Source organism: Halichoeres trimaculatus, unplaced genomic scaffold, assembly GCF_033239565.1.
Source record: "Halichoeres trimaculatus isolate MK-OKI-2021-1 unplaced genomic scaffold, fHalTri1.1 fHalTri1_scaffold_13, whole genome shotgun sequence".
NCBI classification, from domain to species: domain Eukaryota; kingdom Metazoa; phylum Chordata; class Actinopteri; order Labriformes; family Labridae; genus Halichoeres; species Halichoeres trimaculatus.
Genome location: NW_027437191.1, coordinates 26,164,260 through 26,180,400, shown reverse-complemented (window position 1 = coordinate 26,180,400; position 16,141 = coordinate 26,164,260). Strand labels below are relative to the sequence as shown.

General features: G+C 40.8%; 1 protein-coding gene across 2 annotated transcripts in view; it reads left to right on the top strand.

Moving 5' to 3' along the window:
* LOC141802201 (connector enhancer of kinase suppressor of ras 3-like) overlaps nt 1–16,141 on the top strand; it is a 39,793-nt gene that overhangs the window by 12,661 nt on the left and 10,991 nt on the right. For both annotated transcript variants that reach the window (XM_074685701.1, XM_074685700.1), the window contains exons 2-4: nt 5,629–5,792; nt 14,222–14,424; nt 15,814–15,901. In XM_074685701.1, the coding sequence (XP_074541802.1) occupies nt 5,629–5,792; nt 14,222–14,424; nt 15,814–15,901 (455 nt within the window). The remainder of the gene's footprint in view (nt 1–5,628; nt 5,793–14,221; nt 14,425–15,813; nt 15,902–16,141) is intronic.

The window sequence follows — 16,141 nt, the reverse complement described above, 5'->3', positions numbered from 1 at the left end:
GCTGGGATTATAATACATTGAGACGCAGATCCTCTCTGCAGGATGAATGATTAACAGCATACAAACTTTGATAAAACTTTTTGAAGTTACTGGATATTTTATCCGTGCTTTTTATTTTTGAAGTTACAACAATAAACATTTTAATTAGGGCTGTCACTTTAACGTGTTAATTAGATGAATTAATTACACCGCAAATTAATGTGTTATAAGAATTAACGCAGATTAACTCATTGGCTGCCAGCCATTTTCATTGCATCTTGAATGATCTTTCAAGACCCAAATAATATTGTTTTCTATTAGAGCCCAACCGATATGGGATTTTTGGGGCTGATGCCGATACCGATACTGGGGGCAAAAAAAGCCAATATCCAATATATCGGCCGATACCCGATATATCGACTGATATATATAATAAATTCATTGTTGCTCACAGGATATATACTGTATATGAACACAAATTATTATAATACCCATATGATTCAAGACAGAGACAGAACACTATTGAAGTAAAACAAGGAACTTTAATCATAAAACTGTCAACATAAGAACTGTAGTGTTAACTAATGATAAAAAAAGAACAAGCTGTAAACACCTTAAATAAATAAGTCAAACTTTAAACACAGTAAGTAGAAAAAAAGTCAAACTGTAAACACACAATGAACAACTTACACAACGTTAAAACGCCGTATTATAGTCTTACATTAGACAATGGTGGACGTGTGAATTAACAGTACCATTAATCTCTGTTTATCTCTCAAAAAAGCAACTAACACAACGTTAAAACGCTGTTCTATAGTCTTACGTTACATAATGGTGGATGGAGGGGGCGGGCACTCGGGCAGTGTGCAGCCCAACACACAGACACACAGGAGCAGGAGTGACAGAATCTCTGCGGAGCAAAATTTTTTATGATTCGCTACATTTTGGCCGATGTTGATTAATCGGCCTGCCCTATTAATCGGTTGGGCTCCAATACGCAGTGAACAGTTGCAATCAAATCCCCAAAAATGTGGTTTCACAAATCTTCTCTTCTTTGTGTTTTTATTTGATTTGTCATGCACTGAAATTTTGTAATGTCCTAGAATTAAAATTCTTTATTTGAGGACCTTAAACAGATACAAGATTAAAATGCGATTAATTAGATTAATTAATTACAAATCTTGTAATTAGTTAGATTAATTTTTTTGATCCCCTGACAACACTTGTTTTAATATCAAAAGCCTCTTACACATTGCAACTGCACAGCACTGATAAAGCTTAAATATAGCACAACAACAATACAGCTTCATGTTTGTACACAGAGCCAGTCCTCCCTGCAGGTGGACTGAAATCTCACATTTCATGATTGAAAAATGAATGTGAAGATAAATTGATACCAGAAATGATCTCCAGTTGCAGCCTAAATGTCAAAATGCTTTAACAGATATTTAAAGCATGAAAAGAAGTGATGAAATATCTGTTTTAATGAGCAGAAAGAATGAGTATGAGCTTTTTGGAGTTTATTAAAACCATCTCCACGTTGCATGACTCCGTGTGTCATGCAAACAGCCTCAGCTCTGTGTTTCATTAATGTGCTGTTTGAGGATTGTCTCTGCAGCCAGAAGCACAAACTGCTCATCTGGATCTGAGCGCAGTCACCCAGCTCCTCATCCTTCACCGTCTGCCACAGTTTGGGACCAGAGCCAAACTCCGCTACATGTGGAATGATAGAAATGTCTCAACTGTCACAGACGTTAACCACGTTTGTTTCTCATGAGGACTCTGGATCCAGCTCTGGATGTTGGCACTGTGCCCAATCAGGAGACGTTTTAATCCTCCTGGGATTGAGAATCTTACTCTGCAGTCTTAAATATAACTTCAGCATAGTTTTTAATAATTCACACTTTAAAGCACAGAGAGACGAGCTCCAGCTTTTGTTAGCTGGGAATAAGACGATATTTGCACACTGAAACCTGAAGGAGTGTTCCTTTCCCACCTGAGCGAGTTATTTCTGCTTGTGTTGATGGAATAACTGCTCCAGCTCACATTTGCTCTCTTAAGCTTCTGTTCTCTGGGCTCCAGCATTGTCCCTGCTTTCATTAGCAGGTGATTTGGCTGTCGCGTGACATTTAGCCGACCCTGCTGTGCAGCAGAGAGATTATCGGCCTCCTCGAGTGTCAGTAATGTGATCCAGGCTGTCGCCAACACATTCCTGCTGACCGCAGACTCTCACAGGCTGCCATCCAGCTCAGATCCACTGTACGAGGAGGAGCGCTCATATCTCCTCCAGAGAATCCTTTTAAAGCAGGAAGTTTCACCCTTTCACTCAGGAAGTTTGGGATTATTGGGGAAATTTGCAGCCGGGCGTTGATCCAGACACGTGCAGGAGCTGAACAGGCTTTCTGGCTTTTAGCAGTATTTTCTTCTTTCAGCGGCTAAAACTAAAACAAACACAGAAAGACAGAGATGTTTGCTGCTGATATGGATATAGTTATTGAATGAATTAAGTCTTTTTTGGAATGATACGTTAAAAATGTAATTTGATGGGGTTAAAATAAGACTACATTTAAAAATGCATCATTCCCTTTGAGCTAAATCAAATAAAAGAAAAACAGGATAAAGAATATGCTTATATGTGCTTTAGTGTCTTCAAAGAGGTTATTTACTGAATGGAGAGGCTAATTACTTTTTCTGATGGACTCTTAACTTATAAAAGCAATGTAAATTTTTGCTTGAAAATGTACCTTAAACCTGCAAAAGCCAAAGATAAACAGATTGATTGATCAGTTTGTGGCAGTAAATCTAATAAAGCTGCATCTTATGATCACTCTAATATTAATCTGTCATTTATTTCCTTCATTAAGTGATTTCTCATTATTGCAAAAGTTTGTCTGAACTGAAAACCTGTTCAACAAATTTGGCAGAATATGAGAGAGCATTAAAAAACCCAAATGATTTTTTTTTGTTTTAAACAGGACAAAGTAACTGCAAAATTTCAATTTCAGGAGCCTGAAACGTGTTGCGATTAGAGGCATGGTAGATTTAAATTCTTATGCAATGAATCATTAAAGGTTATTAGAGAAATTATTAAACTCAATAATCATTTAATCTTCTCTTCAAACAAGTCCACAGTTGGTATGTGAGATTATTAAACAGAGAAAGCAGCTTCATTACGATACGTTGCAGCTGTTTAACAAAAGTTCAGCTGCTACGATAAGCTCTTCCTTTTTTTGTGATGCGTCCAAAGATACAAAAAGTACGGTGGCCGAGACCCGCCACCGATGCAAACAGAAGTACCCGCAAACAATAAAGAAACACAGCAAACAAAAATAAAAACCGCTGCAAACAATAAAGAGACGCTGCAAACAAAAAAACCGCTGTTACAAATTAAAAAAGAAACGCCACTGCAAATAAAGGGAAACACCGCAGCAAATTAAAAAGTTAACTGCAAATAACGGAACGGAAGTGGATTACTGGGAACTATATTTGCAGACGCACCGGCGATTCTTGAGAAATTAGTGAGATTTGAGAAAATAAGTGAGAATGCTAGTGTTTAATCTCACTGTGTGTACTTTCTACTGTGTTGTTTGGTTAGGCAGTGTAGCCCCAGGTTTGGCGGTTTAACGTTGAACTGGGGGATGACGGTGTACTGTTAGCTTCGGCTAACACGGGGAAACAGTGTTTGGCTGCAGTAAGACTACTAAAAAGAGGAGAACCGAGTTGGGTAACTTTAATCGAATATGGAGCAAAACATATTCAGGTACTTTTGTTTGCATCAGTGGCGGGTCTCGGCCACCGTAAAAAAGGGTTCAGTACTCAGTTCAAAGAGTTTATTGTTCCAAAACAAAATCTAAAACGAGCCAACATGTAATTTAGGCAAAAATAGGAAAATATGACTGGCTCAAAACTAAATAAATGATGATGGTAAAACTAAGGTGAAAAAGAAGATGAAAATGAAAGTGTCAGTCAACAAAAATATCTGAGCTTCATGCTCTGTGGGTCTGCTATGTTTTTGTTCCTAATATCCACCACCACACGCAATAAGTAAGAAATTAAATAAACAACCACACCCATGGATAGCTTCAAAGCAGTGACATCACCAAAGTGATGACGTCATCTATGCTACAAAGTAAAACTTATCAAAGAAACTAGCTTAATATATTTTAGCTTCTACGCAACAAGTCTCCTGTTGTATTATTCTGAGTGAATAACACTCCGAGGCGTCACCTCAGCAGTTAGAGAGTGAGGAATTTTCCTCCCGCTGTCAGACCGTCGGCCATCTGTCGTCCCGCGGCTCATCTGAACTCAAACAGGAGTCTTGAATGAACACATGCAGGGAAGGACAGTTGTTTCTCTTCTGTTCACACCAGCTCAGGCATTTTGTTGGTCACAGATGTCTGGATCGCTGCTTCACGTCTTCACCATTTGGGGCACGCGCCTGGACGGAAGCTTTGATAAGGCGACGGCTATTTTTACATGAAGAGATCTGAAGGAGGCCGAATAGAAAATGTCACGTTAGTGAAACTTTCCTGATTTCTTAAAATGTCATGGTACTTTCCTGCCTCCATAGATTTACACAATTTAAACTTTTGACAATCGATGAATCCACCTGTTGTTGCAGCTCTTGTATGAAAGCCAACAAACATGTAAAAGGTAAATATTCAATAAAGTTGAGAAGCATTTTAAGAGCGTGTAATGCTGCTCCTCGTTGATCTGGTCCTGAGAACTCTTTTATCTCGTCTCCTGCTGCCCGCTTTCACAAAGAGGGTCAGGGGTCAGGGTTCAGGGTCGGACACGGAGTGGCGCCAGTGAAGCTGGCTGTGTCTGGCTTACGTTCTCATGAGGTCACAAGGTTTCTACTGGTCTGGGTCTTAAAGCAACCCTGCAGAAAGGGTGAATAAAAAGAGACGATGGTGTGATTTATGTCTGTTTGTTTGGAGATATTTAAATTTTTAGATTTCTTTAGCAGTCTAATACTTTTGATAAAGTTTGATGCTAACTTTGGTTGGGGCGACTCTTTCCAGGTTGATATCAAGACAACATTTAGAAGAATGAACCCACAAAATAGACAACTGAGACAGGATGTGCCTCATGGTGACTTTTCACTGCATGTCTGAGGTGTGACAGTCTGCATGAACTCGTGAGCAGTTTCAGACTTTAGCATCACCCAACCTGGAAAAACTGAAGAAGGTTTCAGGAATGCAGAGCGTGTATGAGGAGCTGCAGAGGTTCATGTTTAAAACATGAGGCCATGTTTGTGCAGGACTCTGTCTGAAAGGAGAGAGATCCTGAGCTGCAGTGAGGAGGCTGGACGCTGTTGGCTGCTGGGTGTCACTGATGGATCAGCAAGAAGTGTCAATAAGTGTGTATTGACTCAGCACCTGTGTTTGCTGTCAAGCTTGAACGGATCATAACAGAGCGGACTTTCACTGAAACCGAAAGTGAGCTCAGTATCGTTTACTCTCCCTGGCGTGGACAGCTTATGTCTTCGCTGAGTTAATCTGCACTCAGAGTCACCGTGTACATTTGGTGTTAAATACATGATAGCTGTTAGTTAGCGCACCCAGAAATATCACAGACACTCTGAGAGGAACACTGAGAGTGTATTAATCTCCCTCTAAGTCTGCCATCTTTCTGTCTGTCCCTCAGGTCTGGACGACAGCCTGCAGCAGTACATCCCGTCCTTCCAGCGTCAGCAGGTGGATGGAGAGAAGCTGCTCAGGATGTCCCACCAGGAGTTTCTCGCTCTGGGCATGACGCGGGTCGGACACCAGGAGCTGATGCAGGAGGCCGTGGATCTGCTCTGTGCACTGGTCAGTAAGAAGCTAAACGCTGGCACACATTACCGGATTCTTCAAACTTTCACACAATCAGAAACCACACACTTGATGATAACAAAAGACAAATCACACAAGAGCTCTCTGTAATGATCTGAGTGTTTGGTGTGCTCTCTTCAGCAGAGCTTCAGCTTCTCCGCGCTCAGTATTCCAAATCTTGCGTAGTAAAACTTGACTTCAGGGTAAACAAGCATGACAGACGAACGTGAAAAAGCAATGTCGGTTGTTTCTGGCCTCTTAAATTTAAAAAAAAAAAAAAGAAAACACACAGAAAAAAAAAAAAGATTATGGAAAAAGTTGTGGAGTTTGTGGAGTTATGTGCTGTATGCACCACAGTGTGAGTTTGTTGGTGAGTAAAGTCATCACAAGTATTACAGAGATTTCTTACTTCCTCTTCAGTCAGCCAACTGAGTCAGCTATCGTCAGATCCTCGGAGCGCCCTGCACACTGCAGGATTTTTAGTTGCAAATATTAAACATGTTTATTATCTATGATCGCTTAAAGGATAAGTTCGGTTCATACAGCTTTTACTTTGTTTGTAGAATGAAGTAGATCAAAATACTCGCCCAGAAGGCTTTCCTGATCCAAGCAGTGCTTCGGGAGATACTTGGATCCAAAATCGTGCAGCGGACGTCCATATAATGGGATCCATCTGGGCATAGACAGCGCCGCTCCTAAAACTGCATTAATCGTCCAAAAACTAATGTTTTTCACCAATATTCCATCATGGTCCGTTCCGGGTTAGTCCTCTGCTGCAGTCTGTGTCACTCCAGACAGTGCTGTGTGGCTGTAATGACCTCTGAACTGATGAAGACTTTGTTTACGATTGCCCCTCCGCGCGTTGTCATGTAGCCTGCCGTCTTCCCCTGAAACAATGAGCCGCACTGCGCATGCGCGGAGGGGCAATCGTAAACAAAGTCTTCGTCAGTTCAGAGGTCATAACAGCCACACAGCACTGTCTGGAGTGACACAGAGTGCAGCAGAGGACTAACCCGGAGCGGACCATGATGGAATATTGGTAAGAAACATGAGTTATTGGGCGATTAATGCAGTTTCAGGAGCGGCGCTGTCTATGCCCCGATGGATCCCATTATACGGACGTCCGCTGCACGATTTTGGATCCAAGTATCTCCCAAAGCACTGCTTGGATCAGGAAAGCCTTCTGGGCGAGTATTTTGTTCTACTTCATTTTATAAACAATGTAAAAGCTATATGAACCGACTTATCCTTTAATCGGCGGCCTTCCGAGCAGCTCTGACCAGACAAAATCACACTGAACACTCCCCACACCACAGGAAAATCACACATATTGTCATTCGCAAACATCAGACAATCAGGCTTTTGCTGGCTTTGATCTCAAGGGGGACAAAAATCAGCCCGATTTTTCCAAGATGGAAAAACGTTGATAAAATCACCTTCAGTGAGAGGCCTTTCCATGATAACTGTTGCTCATGGCTCATAAATCCAGCTGCAAACTGGGACTATGGATCAATAAGAACATAGCTTCAAGCTTTCTGCCTCTCCTCTTTAATATGCATGCTTTCTGCAGAGTTAGCACGCTCGGCCTGGAAAACTAGGCTACTCAGAAAGGCTGCAGGCAGTTTGGAAATGCACTGAGAATTTTATTAAAAAATCCTGTTTTGATATTTAAATGAAAGACTCTTTCCTCAAACTTTGGGTCACAAAGAATCAGGTGTATTATCTTACATTTAATCACTTTAACTTCAGAGCAGCTTTGTTTTTATCTGTGTGAGCAGTGTGTGAACATCAAATGTGCAGGCTCTGAACCTCTCATGAATACAAACACTGAAGCTGAACGCTGTATTTTCTTGTCAGTGAGGGATGTGCAAACGATGTCTCATGAAATATTTCAGCATGCACACACAGGAGCTCACAGTGGTGTTCAGATGAGATGTAGTGGTAGCATTCTTACAACGCAGACCTCCACAGTGACGCACACAGTTTTCTCAGTCTTGGTTTGACTCTGCAGTCAGCGACAGTGAAACTCTTTGAAGACTCTTCATGTTTGCCTCTCTGTCTTCACAGATTCTCTAAGATGCCTTTACTAATGACTTCATATGTTTGATGTGTCTGTTTGCACACGCACTGTTACATGACTCTGCTCAGACCAGTCAGCGGCTGTTTATCACGTGTTTTCATAATTCCTTGCTCATTGATAGGCTGTTTGCTGCTCTTATAGTTTGAGTTATGAGGGCTGGGCTCACCTGATGAGGTGGCTTCACTCAGTCAACAGATGACAAACTGCTACAGTCTTCGCTCTGTGCACCGTGAGCAGAAGTCACTCTGTGTCCTGATCCGAACCCAAACATCTGTGTCCTGTTACTCCCCAAATAAATATTTAAAGCTTCATCGAGAGGCGGCACACATGACCTCAAGTTTTAAGGAGCTTTATGACATGAAATAACTGGGCAGTTGAGCTTCTTTCTTTTCCAAACGCTCCTCTGGACACCTCTCGTTTGATACATCAGGTTCCCGTTTCTGTCTGTTTTAAAGATTTTGAGATAAATGCACAAAAAGGGAAGGACGGTAGTGTATGATAGGGATGGACATGAGCTGATCACATTCTGATTTTTATTTATTGGCCAATCAGGAACCTACGCTGAAATATTTAGGGTGCAAAACTGCAAAACAACCCAACTCTAATTCAAGAACAAAAAGGACGAACCCGAGCTTTAAAACCTGGTACTCAGAGATTAGTGATCCAACCTCTTCTTTAAGGAGGAGGAGGAAGATGAAGAACAAGCCCTCTTTCAGACTGTCTTTCTGTCTCTGATTCTTTTTTTCCTTTCAGATGATTTACAAACACCAGGCTTGACAGCGCCGCCAGAGAATGTGCTGATGTAAATATAGCGCTCTCTGTTAAACCCTTATCAAACCTGGAGACGCGCCCTCACTTCTGGGTTTGATTCCTTCACACTGTAAGAAATGTGCAGAGGTTTTAAAAATGATCCCTTCTCCAAGGAAAAAAATTAAAACACCGCAAAAAAAAACAATTAAATAATTATTAAATTTACCTGGGTTGAGGAAATTTCAGAAACCTTGACCACTTGATGAAGACTCAGGAGACTCAGATGGCTTAAGTTGAAATAGTTTCTCTAGCTTGATCGAGGAGAAATGTCAGACAGTACACATGGGTGCCCAGTGTAATGCAGAGTCAATTCTAACAGACCAGTCTGTGTGTTCAGTATTTACCATTCCTGAGATTAGGATTGCTATGTCTATCTATGAGCCAATGGGTTCAGTGTAGGTTGGGGATCTCAATGTGTGAAACAGTGTTCAAGGAGACAGGGATGTGTGAATTGGATCCAACTCAGACTGGAAACACAGTGTCTCTGTGTACTGATAAATTTAAGGCCAAATACAGGTTTGTGACTTTTTAACACATATAGAGTTAAATCACAGAATTTACCAAGGAGAGGAATAAAGCAGCAGGCGCCCCCTGTGGACAAAGAAAGTAGGGATAGACATATTATTGGCCGGCCTGATTATCAGGGCCGATATTTGGCATTTTGAGGCATATCGGCATCTGCCTTTTTTTCAATCCGACTGCTGATAGGAAACAAATTTAAGACTGCGTTGTTGCAGCTCTGATGCAACCGGCCCGCTGTCTGCAGTCACTACTCAGTCCCCAGCACTGTCCCACCCACAGTACCATCTGATTGGTTACAAGCAGATCCATGGCTTGGGAAAGAGCCAATCAGCAGTGCAGTTATTACAGTTATTGCAGTTGCATTGAAATTTTGGAAAACTTTATTTACTGTAGAAAACTTTAGTTATTTATCTTTTTAAGTTTTCATTTAACCTTATAAAACATGCTGCTAAGCCTGGGAGTTGTTTAATAAACTCATGCTTAAAGGCTTTTGAATGAAGTGTTGGAGTTTGTATTGTTCAAAATTTTGACACCAACATTTGCGCTTTGACTGCACATTAATATCAGCTCTAAATATTGGTAATTGGCCTCGACTACAAATAATCGTTATCAGAAAAATTTGTATCGGTCTATCTCGGTCTATCTAAAAGAAAGATGTTGTAATCTATTGTAGTTGTTTTCCTACATAAAGTTTTTTTCTGACACAAAGCTTACCTGTCTTCATCTTATACCAGGAATGGATATTTCAAGCAGAAACACTATTCCAGAGTTGCTGTAAACTACTCGCTGATTCATCAAACATCTCCCCGTTTCCCCCCTGCAGACAAAAGGAGACAAAAATCTATTTAACAACCGTCCACAGTTCTTATATGTGATACTTATGGATGTAAAGTTTGAACTTAACCACAATTTTGATCATATTCCTATTCCTCCCAGATAGTGATGGGTAATATCATTTGGAACAATATGTTACTGATACCCAGGACCTGGAAATTGGTATCAGTACTCAAGGATACCATTTTTTCTTTCTTTCGTGTGTTAATGTGGTAATAAACATTAATTTGCACAATAATAAAACCTGAAAGTTTTCAATTTAACGTATTTATTCTTAATATGCAAACTTGCAATGCTGTGTTCATGTCCAGCATGGAAAATTGCCTATTCCTCCACTCCCTCATAGTCACAAGGATGCGTTGAGGTACCTAAACATGATACTGTTTAAATTTTATGTTAATTAATACTTGGCACTATAGACAGAATTTGATCAATACCTATAAAAGTGCTTAATTTAGTACCCATCCCTACTCCCAGAATTCTTTGGTGCTGCAGAAGTCTCTCCCGTCCTGAATCTTACAGTGACACCGAAGCTTTCTCATGTTATTTGGGCTGTTTTTATGTTATAAAGGAAGTTTTTGGTTATTAAACAGCAAAAAGAATACAGCTTTCAGATATCAAAGAACCACCGTCTGACAATTCTATCAGATTATGATCAATGGCTGCTAAAAAAAAAATAAAAATACAAATACAGTTTGAAGATGAGATTATAGCCACACAAACTACTTTCATTTTTGTATTGTTTTATTATTATTGAAAGATTATTTATCAAAATTTTGGCCAAAACTTGAAAATTACTCCTCATTCCTGTTTTATCTGTTTAGGAATGAATCCTTGGCACAGAAACACTTAAAAGGTCTGTTTCAGTAGCTTACTGTTCGGTCAGTTTCAGACATGTTTTTACAGGAGAGTTGAAGTGACAGAGGTAAACAGACGCCTGTCTGCTGTGAGATCTCCTCAGAAACACAGAAACATCCTTTGGACAAAGATGCCCTCAGGTTTTAAAATGTTTGTTTTTGGATCCAGTATTTGACCTGGACTGCTCTGACCTCATGAAAAAAAGAGGAAAACATTTCTTGTAAGTGACAGACACGTTGTTTCAGAGAGTTTCAGTGTTGATGAGCAGACAGAGCGCCTCAGTCAGCTGTTTATGAGCTCTGTGTGTCTCTGTCCAGTTCAAAAGGGGGATTTACAGTCAGAGCTGCAGAGCTTTAATGGAGTAACTCAGCTGAATAGGATCCAGACGCCTGTTTGAATGGAGCCTGACACCCTGCTGTCACCAGCCACAAACTGTGAACATAACAGGACTACTGAACACAAACATCATCATCAGACTACTGCTGTTGGAACCCAACAAAATCAGCTTTATTCCACTGTACACTGTTCAACAGGTGGAGGAGAACCTATTGGTGGTTTTATTTCATTTGACTGAAAACGAAGTAAAACACAAAGCTATTAAAGGCTTATTTGACTCATCTGAGCATTAAAAGTGTAAGGAAGCAGATCTGAATCTCCAAACCTCCTCTCCCTGCACACACAGGCCTGTTTCTGATGATGTTATTATCTGTGGAACATTTTCACACACCAATAATAGCCTCTAACAGTCTGAACATGACCTCACAGTGAGCAGAGATGCAGTACAGGACTGTAAATAGTCCTGAATAGATCCACAGACACACCTGCAGCAGCTCTTTCAGGGAGAGTTTTCCTGCAGGACTCAATTGAAGGTCAGGTGACGTGTTTGGGGTATTTTCTGCAGCACAAAGCGCTTTACTGCTGTACGGTTTGGAGCAGGAAACAGATGTGACCCTCCCACCTGTCAGAAAGACCCCCCGCCCTTCCCGTGACACACACACAAAAACACACATAAAAAGAAAGCATTCAGCGTGCAAAGGAAGAGCCATTGCAGTTTTGTTCCAGCAGCAGCAGCTTCCGTTGGCTGTCAGATGATCCATTTTTCATCCCTGGGTTTCAAACACTCTGAGTTTATAATAATTAGAGTCCAGAGGGCTCAGTCAGAGTTAATGTTAATGTTCTTCAGCTCTAAACGGCACCCTCACTTTGATTACAAAGCGGGGTTGCTCCTCTCCTCAACGTAAATCAATCTTACCTTTTCTGACAGTTCTTGGAAACTCAACCTGTGATTTGTTTCAGTTTTTATTTCCCCTGTCAGTCAGAGATTTAGTTTTTAAAAACACTGATGCCGATCCAGGCAACGAGCTAAACGCCTTATTTTAACAGCGCTCTTGACTATTTGATTTAAAATGTTACCTTTGATGCACTTTCTCTTTTTTTTTTGCCGCATTACCAGTCTACAGTGTATAAAAGTTTACAATTAAATAGAATTTCTGTACATCCTGAAGCTTTGTTTTTACCAAACTGCTGCTAAACAATTAAATATTCTATAGTTTAAATAAAAAGTTAATTTCAGTAACTCCGTATACTCACTTTTGGCCTTCTACCCAAAACATTACCAGTCTTTCCCCACTGTAGGGCATGCAGGTTATTATTTAACACAAGTTTTTCGTCTTTCCGAATGGAATCTTTCCGAATGACTTTTCAGAAAACAATAGTATACATGGAAAGGAATATTCCAATCTCAGGTCTACATGCGCCACTATAATCAAACACAATAGTCAATGGAGCATGTGCAGAAAAACGTAAACATCGCAAGATTTATCAAAGCTGGAGGACGACAGTTTGTTTATCACGGTGTTGCAATACTCCGTATTGCAACTTTTTTGTTTGTCCAGTCTAGAAATTAAGTTCATTTCTTTCAAAGTTTGGATCGAAAACAAACTTTCCACAGCAGTCCAGAGCTGACGGCTCGCCGCCATTTTTAAAGTTGAGGAACGTCTCTAGTTGCGTCTTATGTCATATCTGAGCATGCGCTGAAAGAATGCACCCGAGCAACTTTCAGTTTGAGTGGATACATGATACCTCAATTGGTTTGGGGAAAGGAATATTCCATCCCTGTGAAACCGATTAAAAGTCCATTCAGATTGGCACTTTTCTTTCGGACTGAGGTGTGTATGAAGGTTAAATTCTTTCTGTTTGAGCAAATAAACAGAACACAAGCGGAATATTTGGGTCCAAATATTGGCTACTGATACCAGAATTGGTATCGGTTGGTTGATACCACCCAAAGCCCAGGTATAAATACTGGAACCAGAAAAGTTGGATCAGTACATCCCTTTTCAGATTACATTCCAAGAGCCTTCTTGAAATGTCTTTACTTTACCTCTCTTATGGAGACCTTTAAGCTTTGTGTGCAGTACTTTTTCATATGCCCCCTGCAGAGACTCAGACCTGATCCATCTTTCTCTCCTTCGCTCGAGCTCATTTCCTCTCTGATGTGACTTAAATGTGACCTGAAGCCCATGTCTGTCTGTCTGTAAGATGTCATGTTTGGTGAAGGTGGATATTTTCACAGTGCAGTCAGCCAACAGGTGGATTATCAGTTTGGATGTAGATGTTCTGATTGGCTGCGAGTGTCCTAACGCCTCAAAACACCTGAGCAGCCCAAGGCGTCACGGCATGTTCACGCTGACAGCAGAAAACGAGGGAATGAGGATTCAGTCTCCTAGAAAACATCCAGGAGAAAAAAAACTCTTGAATCATTTTTAACTCAAACTTAAACTCTTTGAGCTTCATTATCACTCTTGAAAATTCGCACTTCAGCTCATGTTTGGAGTTTTGGCTCCACACTGAACACATCTCTTTAGTCAGATCATTGTCAGGGTGAGTAAGTGTGTGAGAGGCAGAGAATGTGTGTGTGTTTGGCTGAGATGGAAGGATTGTAGTCCATGTCTTCTTTCTTTTTTTCTTCACATTCAAACTTAAAACCTATAAATCTGTTGTGTGTTATCAAGTGTAGTTTTTAAACAGGATCATCTCAGAGAGTTTTATTTGTGTGGCAGACACCAAGTTTACTTGTGGAAGCTTAAATGGCTTCAAATCAAAAACAGACGGAAAAGAACCTCTGGAACCGGTATATTTCCCTCCTCAATGTTTCTGGGGATTTTTTTTCTGTACAGCTTTCTATCAGCTCAGCCCTAAGAAACAATAATTGCTCTAAAACAGTCAGGTCCCTTCGTTATGATTGTGTTCATCCAGATCACAACAAGTATAAGAGAACTACATAAGACATGATGAAGTAATCATTTTAAATGTTTCGCAGAATTATGGCGTGGAGTCGGACAACCTCAAGACTCTGGTGGGGAAGATGAGGGCAGCCCATCACAACCTGAACAGCGCAGTGACGCAGCGCAGGAAGAACCCCGTCTACAACAGCAAGATCTCCCATCAGCCCTCTAATGAGTTCCTGACTGCCGTCATGGAGCTGATTGGAGCCGCCAAGAGTCTGCTGGGCTGGCTCGACAGGTATACACACTAAGTAACACAGCCTATCCACAACGAAGGACCTTGAATATTAAAGGTGCCACTCAATAACTTAGTGACAGTCGTATCAAACCGGCTCACACACAACGTGTTTAAACCTCATAGATTTCAGACTCCAGCCTCTCACTGAGGTTAGACAGACTCAGAACGACCCAACAGAGCTCTGTAATAAACATGCAGTGAATAATACTGACTGTGAACTCCACATATGGCCTCAGATTGAGAAGAATCAGCATTAAAAGATAACAAAAACATAACACAGGAAGCAGGAATGAAGAAGGAGGAAGGAGTGTGCCTCCTAGACTTTCATACGTTTCCTGGAAGAAGGAAGTGGAAGTGTTGAGGGTCTCACTTTCTGCTCTGGCTGTGTGTCACTGCGAGTGTGAGAGACAAACAAAGAGTGTGAAGAGGCTCCTCACACACACACTCCTCTGTCTTACACTCAGTCATTAGTCGTGCTCCTTGTTAACATGTTCGAGTCTTTCAGCTTCTCTCAGCCTGTATCAGCTTGAAGAGCATTCCACATCACTACAGCTGTCTCTCTCACACACACACCGACATGTTACAGCACTGACACCAACAACACACCTGACATGTGTCGTGTGTCTGTTCTCTCACAGGTTAACAGTCAGTTTGTGCAGACACTGAAAACAGATTATTTAGAGTCTTGTTTAGATTCAGCTTTTGTAAGAGGACAGTTTATTCCTACAGCACATTTCAGCAACAAGGTAGCTCAAAGTGCCTCACAAAAGGCATGAAAATAAACATTAAAAAATCTGCATAACACATTTGAGTGCAAGCAAAAAATAAAAACTGCAAAAACACAAGTTTAATATATAATAACACAGGTTTGAATACATTTGGAGCCACTTCTTCATGCAAAAAAATATCACTTTAGAGAAACTTGACCAGTGGAAAACTTTTACAGCAAGGTGAGACAGAAGTATTACACAAAAACTTACCTTCAAAGATGTCTGGTGTAGATAACTTAATCTGTTTTGCACCTTCTCAAATGAAAGGTTTTAATCTGCTTTTTGAAAAGCAACATTATAACAACAGGAGAGTCTGCAGCTGCTGCTCATCTGCTAACGGAGAGGGAAGCATGACAAAAATGCACCTGAAGAGCAGACTCCAACAAATATGAGACTTAAGGTGAAGAGCTACAGAAAGACTTCTAAAATGACAGAGAAGTCAGCTCCCTGAATGTCCTTTAACAGCTTTTAACCTGTCAGGTAGCCACAGACCAACAAACAAACCAATAAACAGTCATATTTCTGCCTTCACAGTCCTCTAAATGTGCTTGCTTTGGCTCTCAGTCTCTGCAGAGTTCATACTTTTATTGTGGTTCTCCTCCTCCTCCTCTCCTTGCAGGACTCCTCTGACCAGCGCCAACGACTTCACCTCCACCAAGAGCAGAATCATCCAGCTGTGCCTGGAGCTCACATCCACCGTGCAGAAGGTCAGTGAAGCTCAGACACCCTGAACAAAACCTCAGATCATGCACCAGTTACCTTTTTAAACATTACTTCTGAGTCTGAGCCCATGTTTCAGAGCCATCAGAGAGAAAGTGGAGGTCATGAACTGTTGGATGTTTTTATATCAGGCTGTTTATTTTCAGGCTTTGATGATTAAAACTGTTTACATGTTCAAAGTCCCGTGGGTCTGTCAGATATCAGCAGAGAGATCTCTTTTTCTCTTC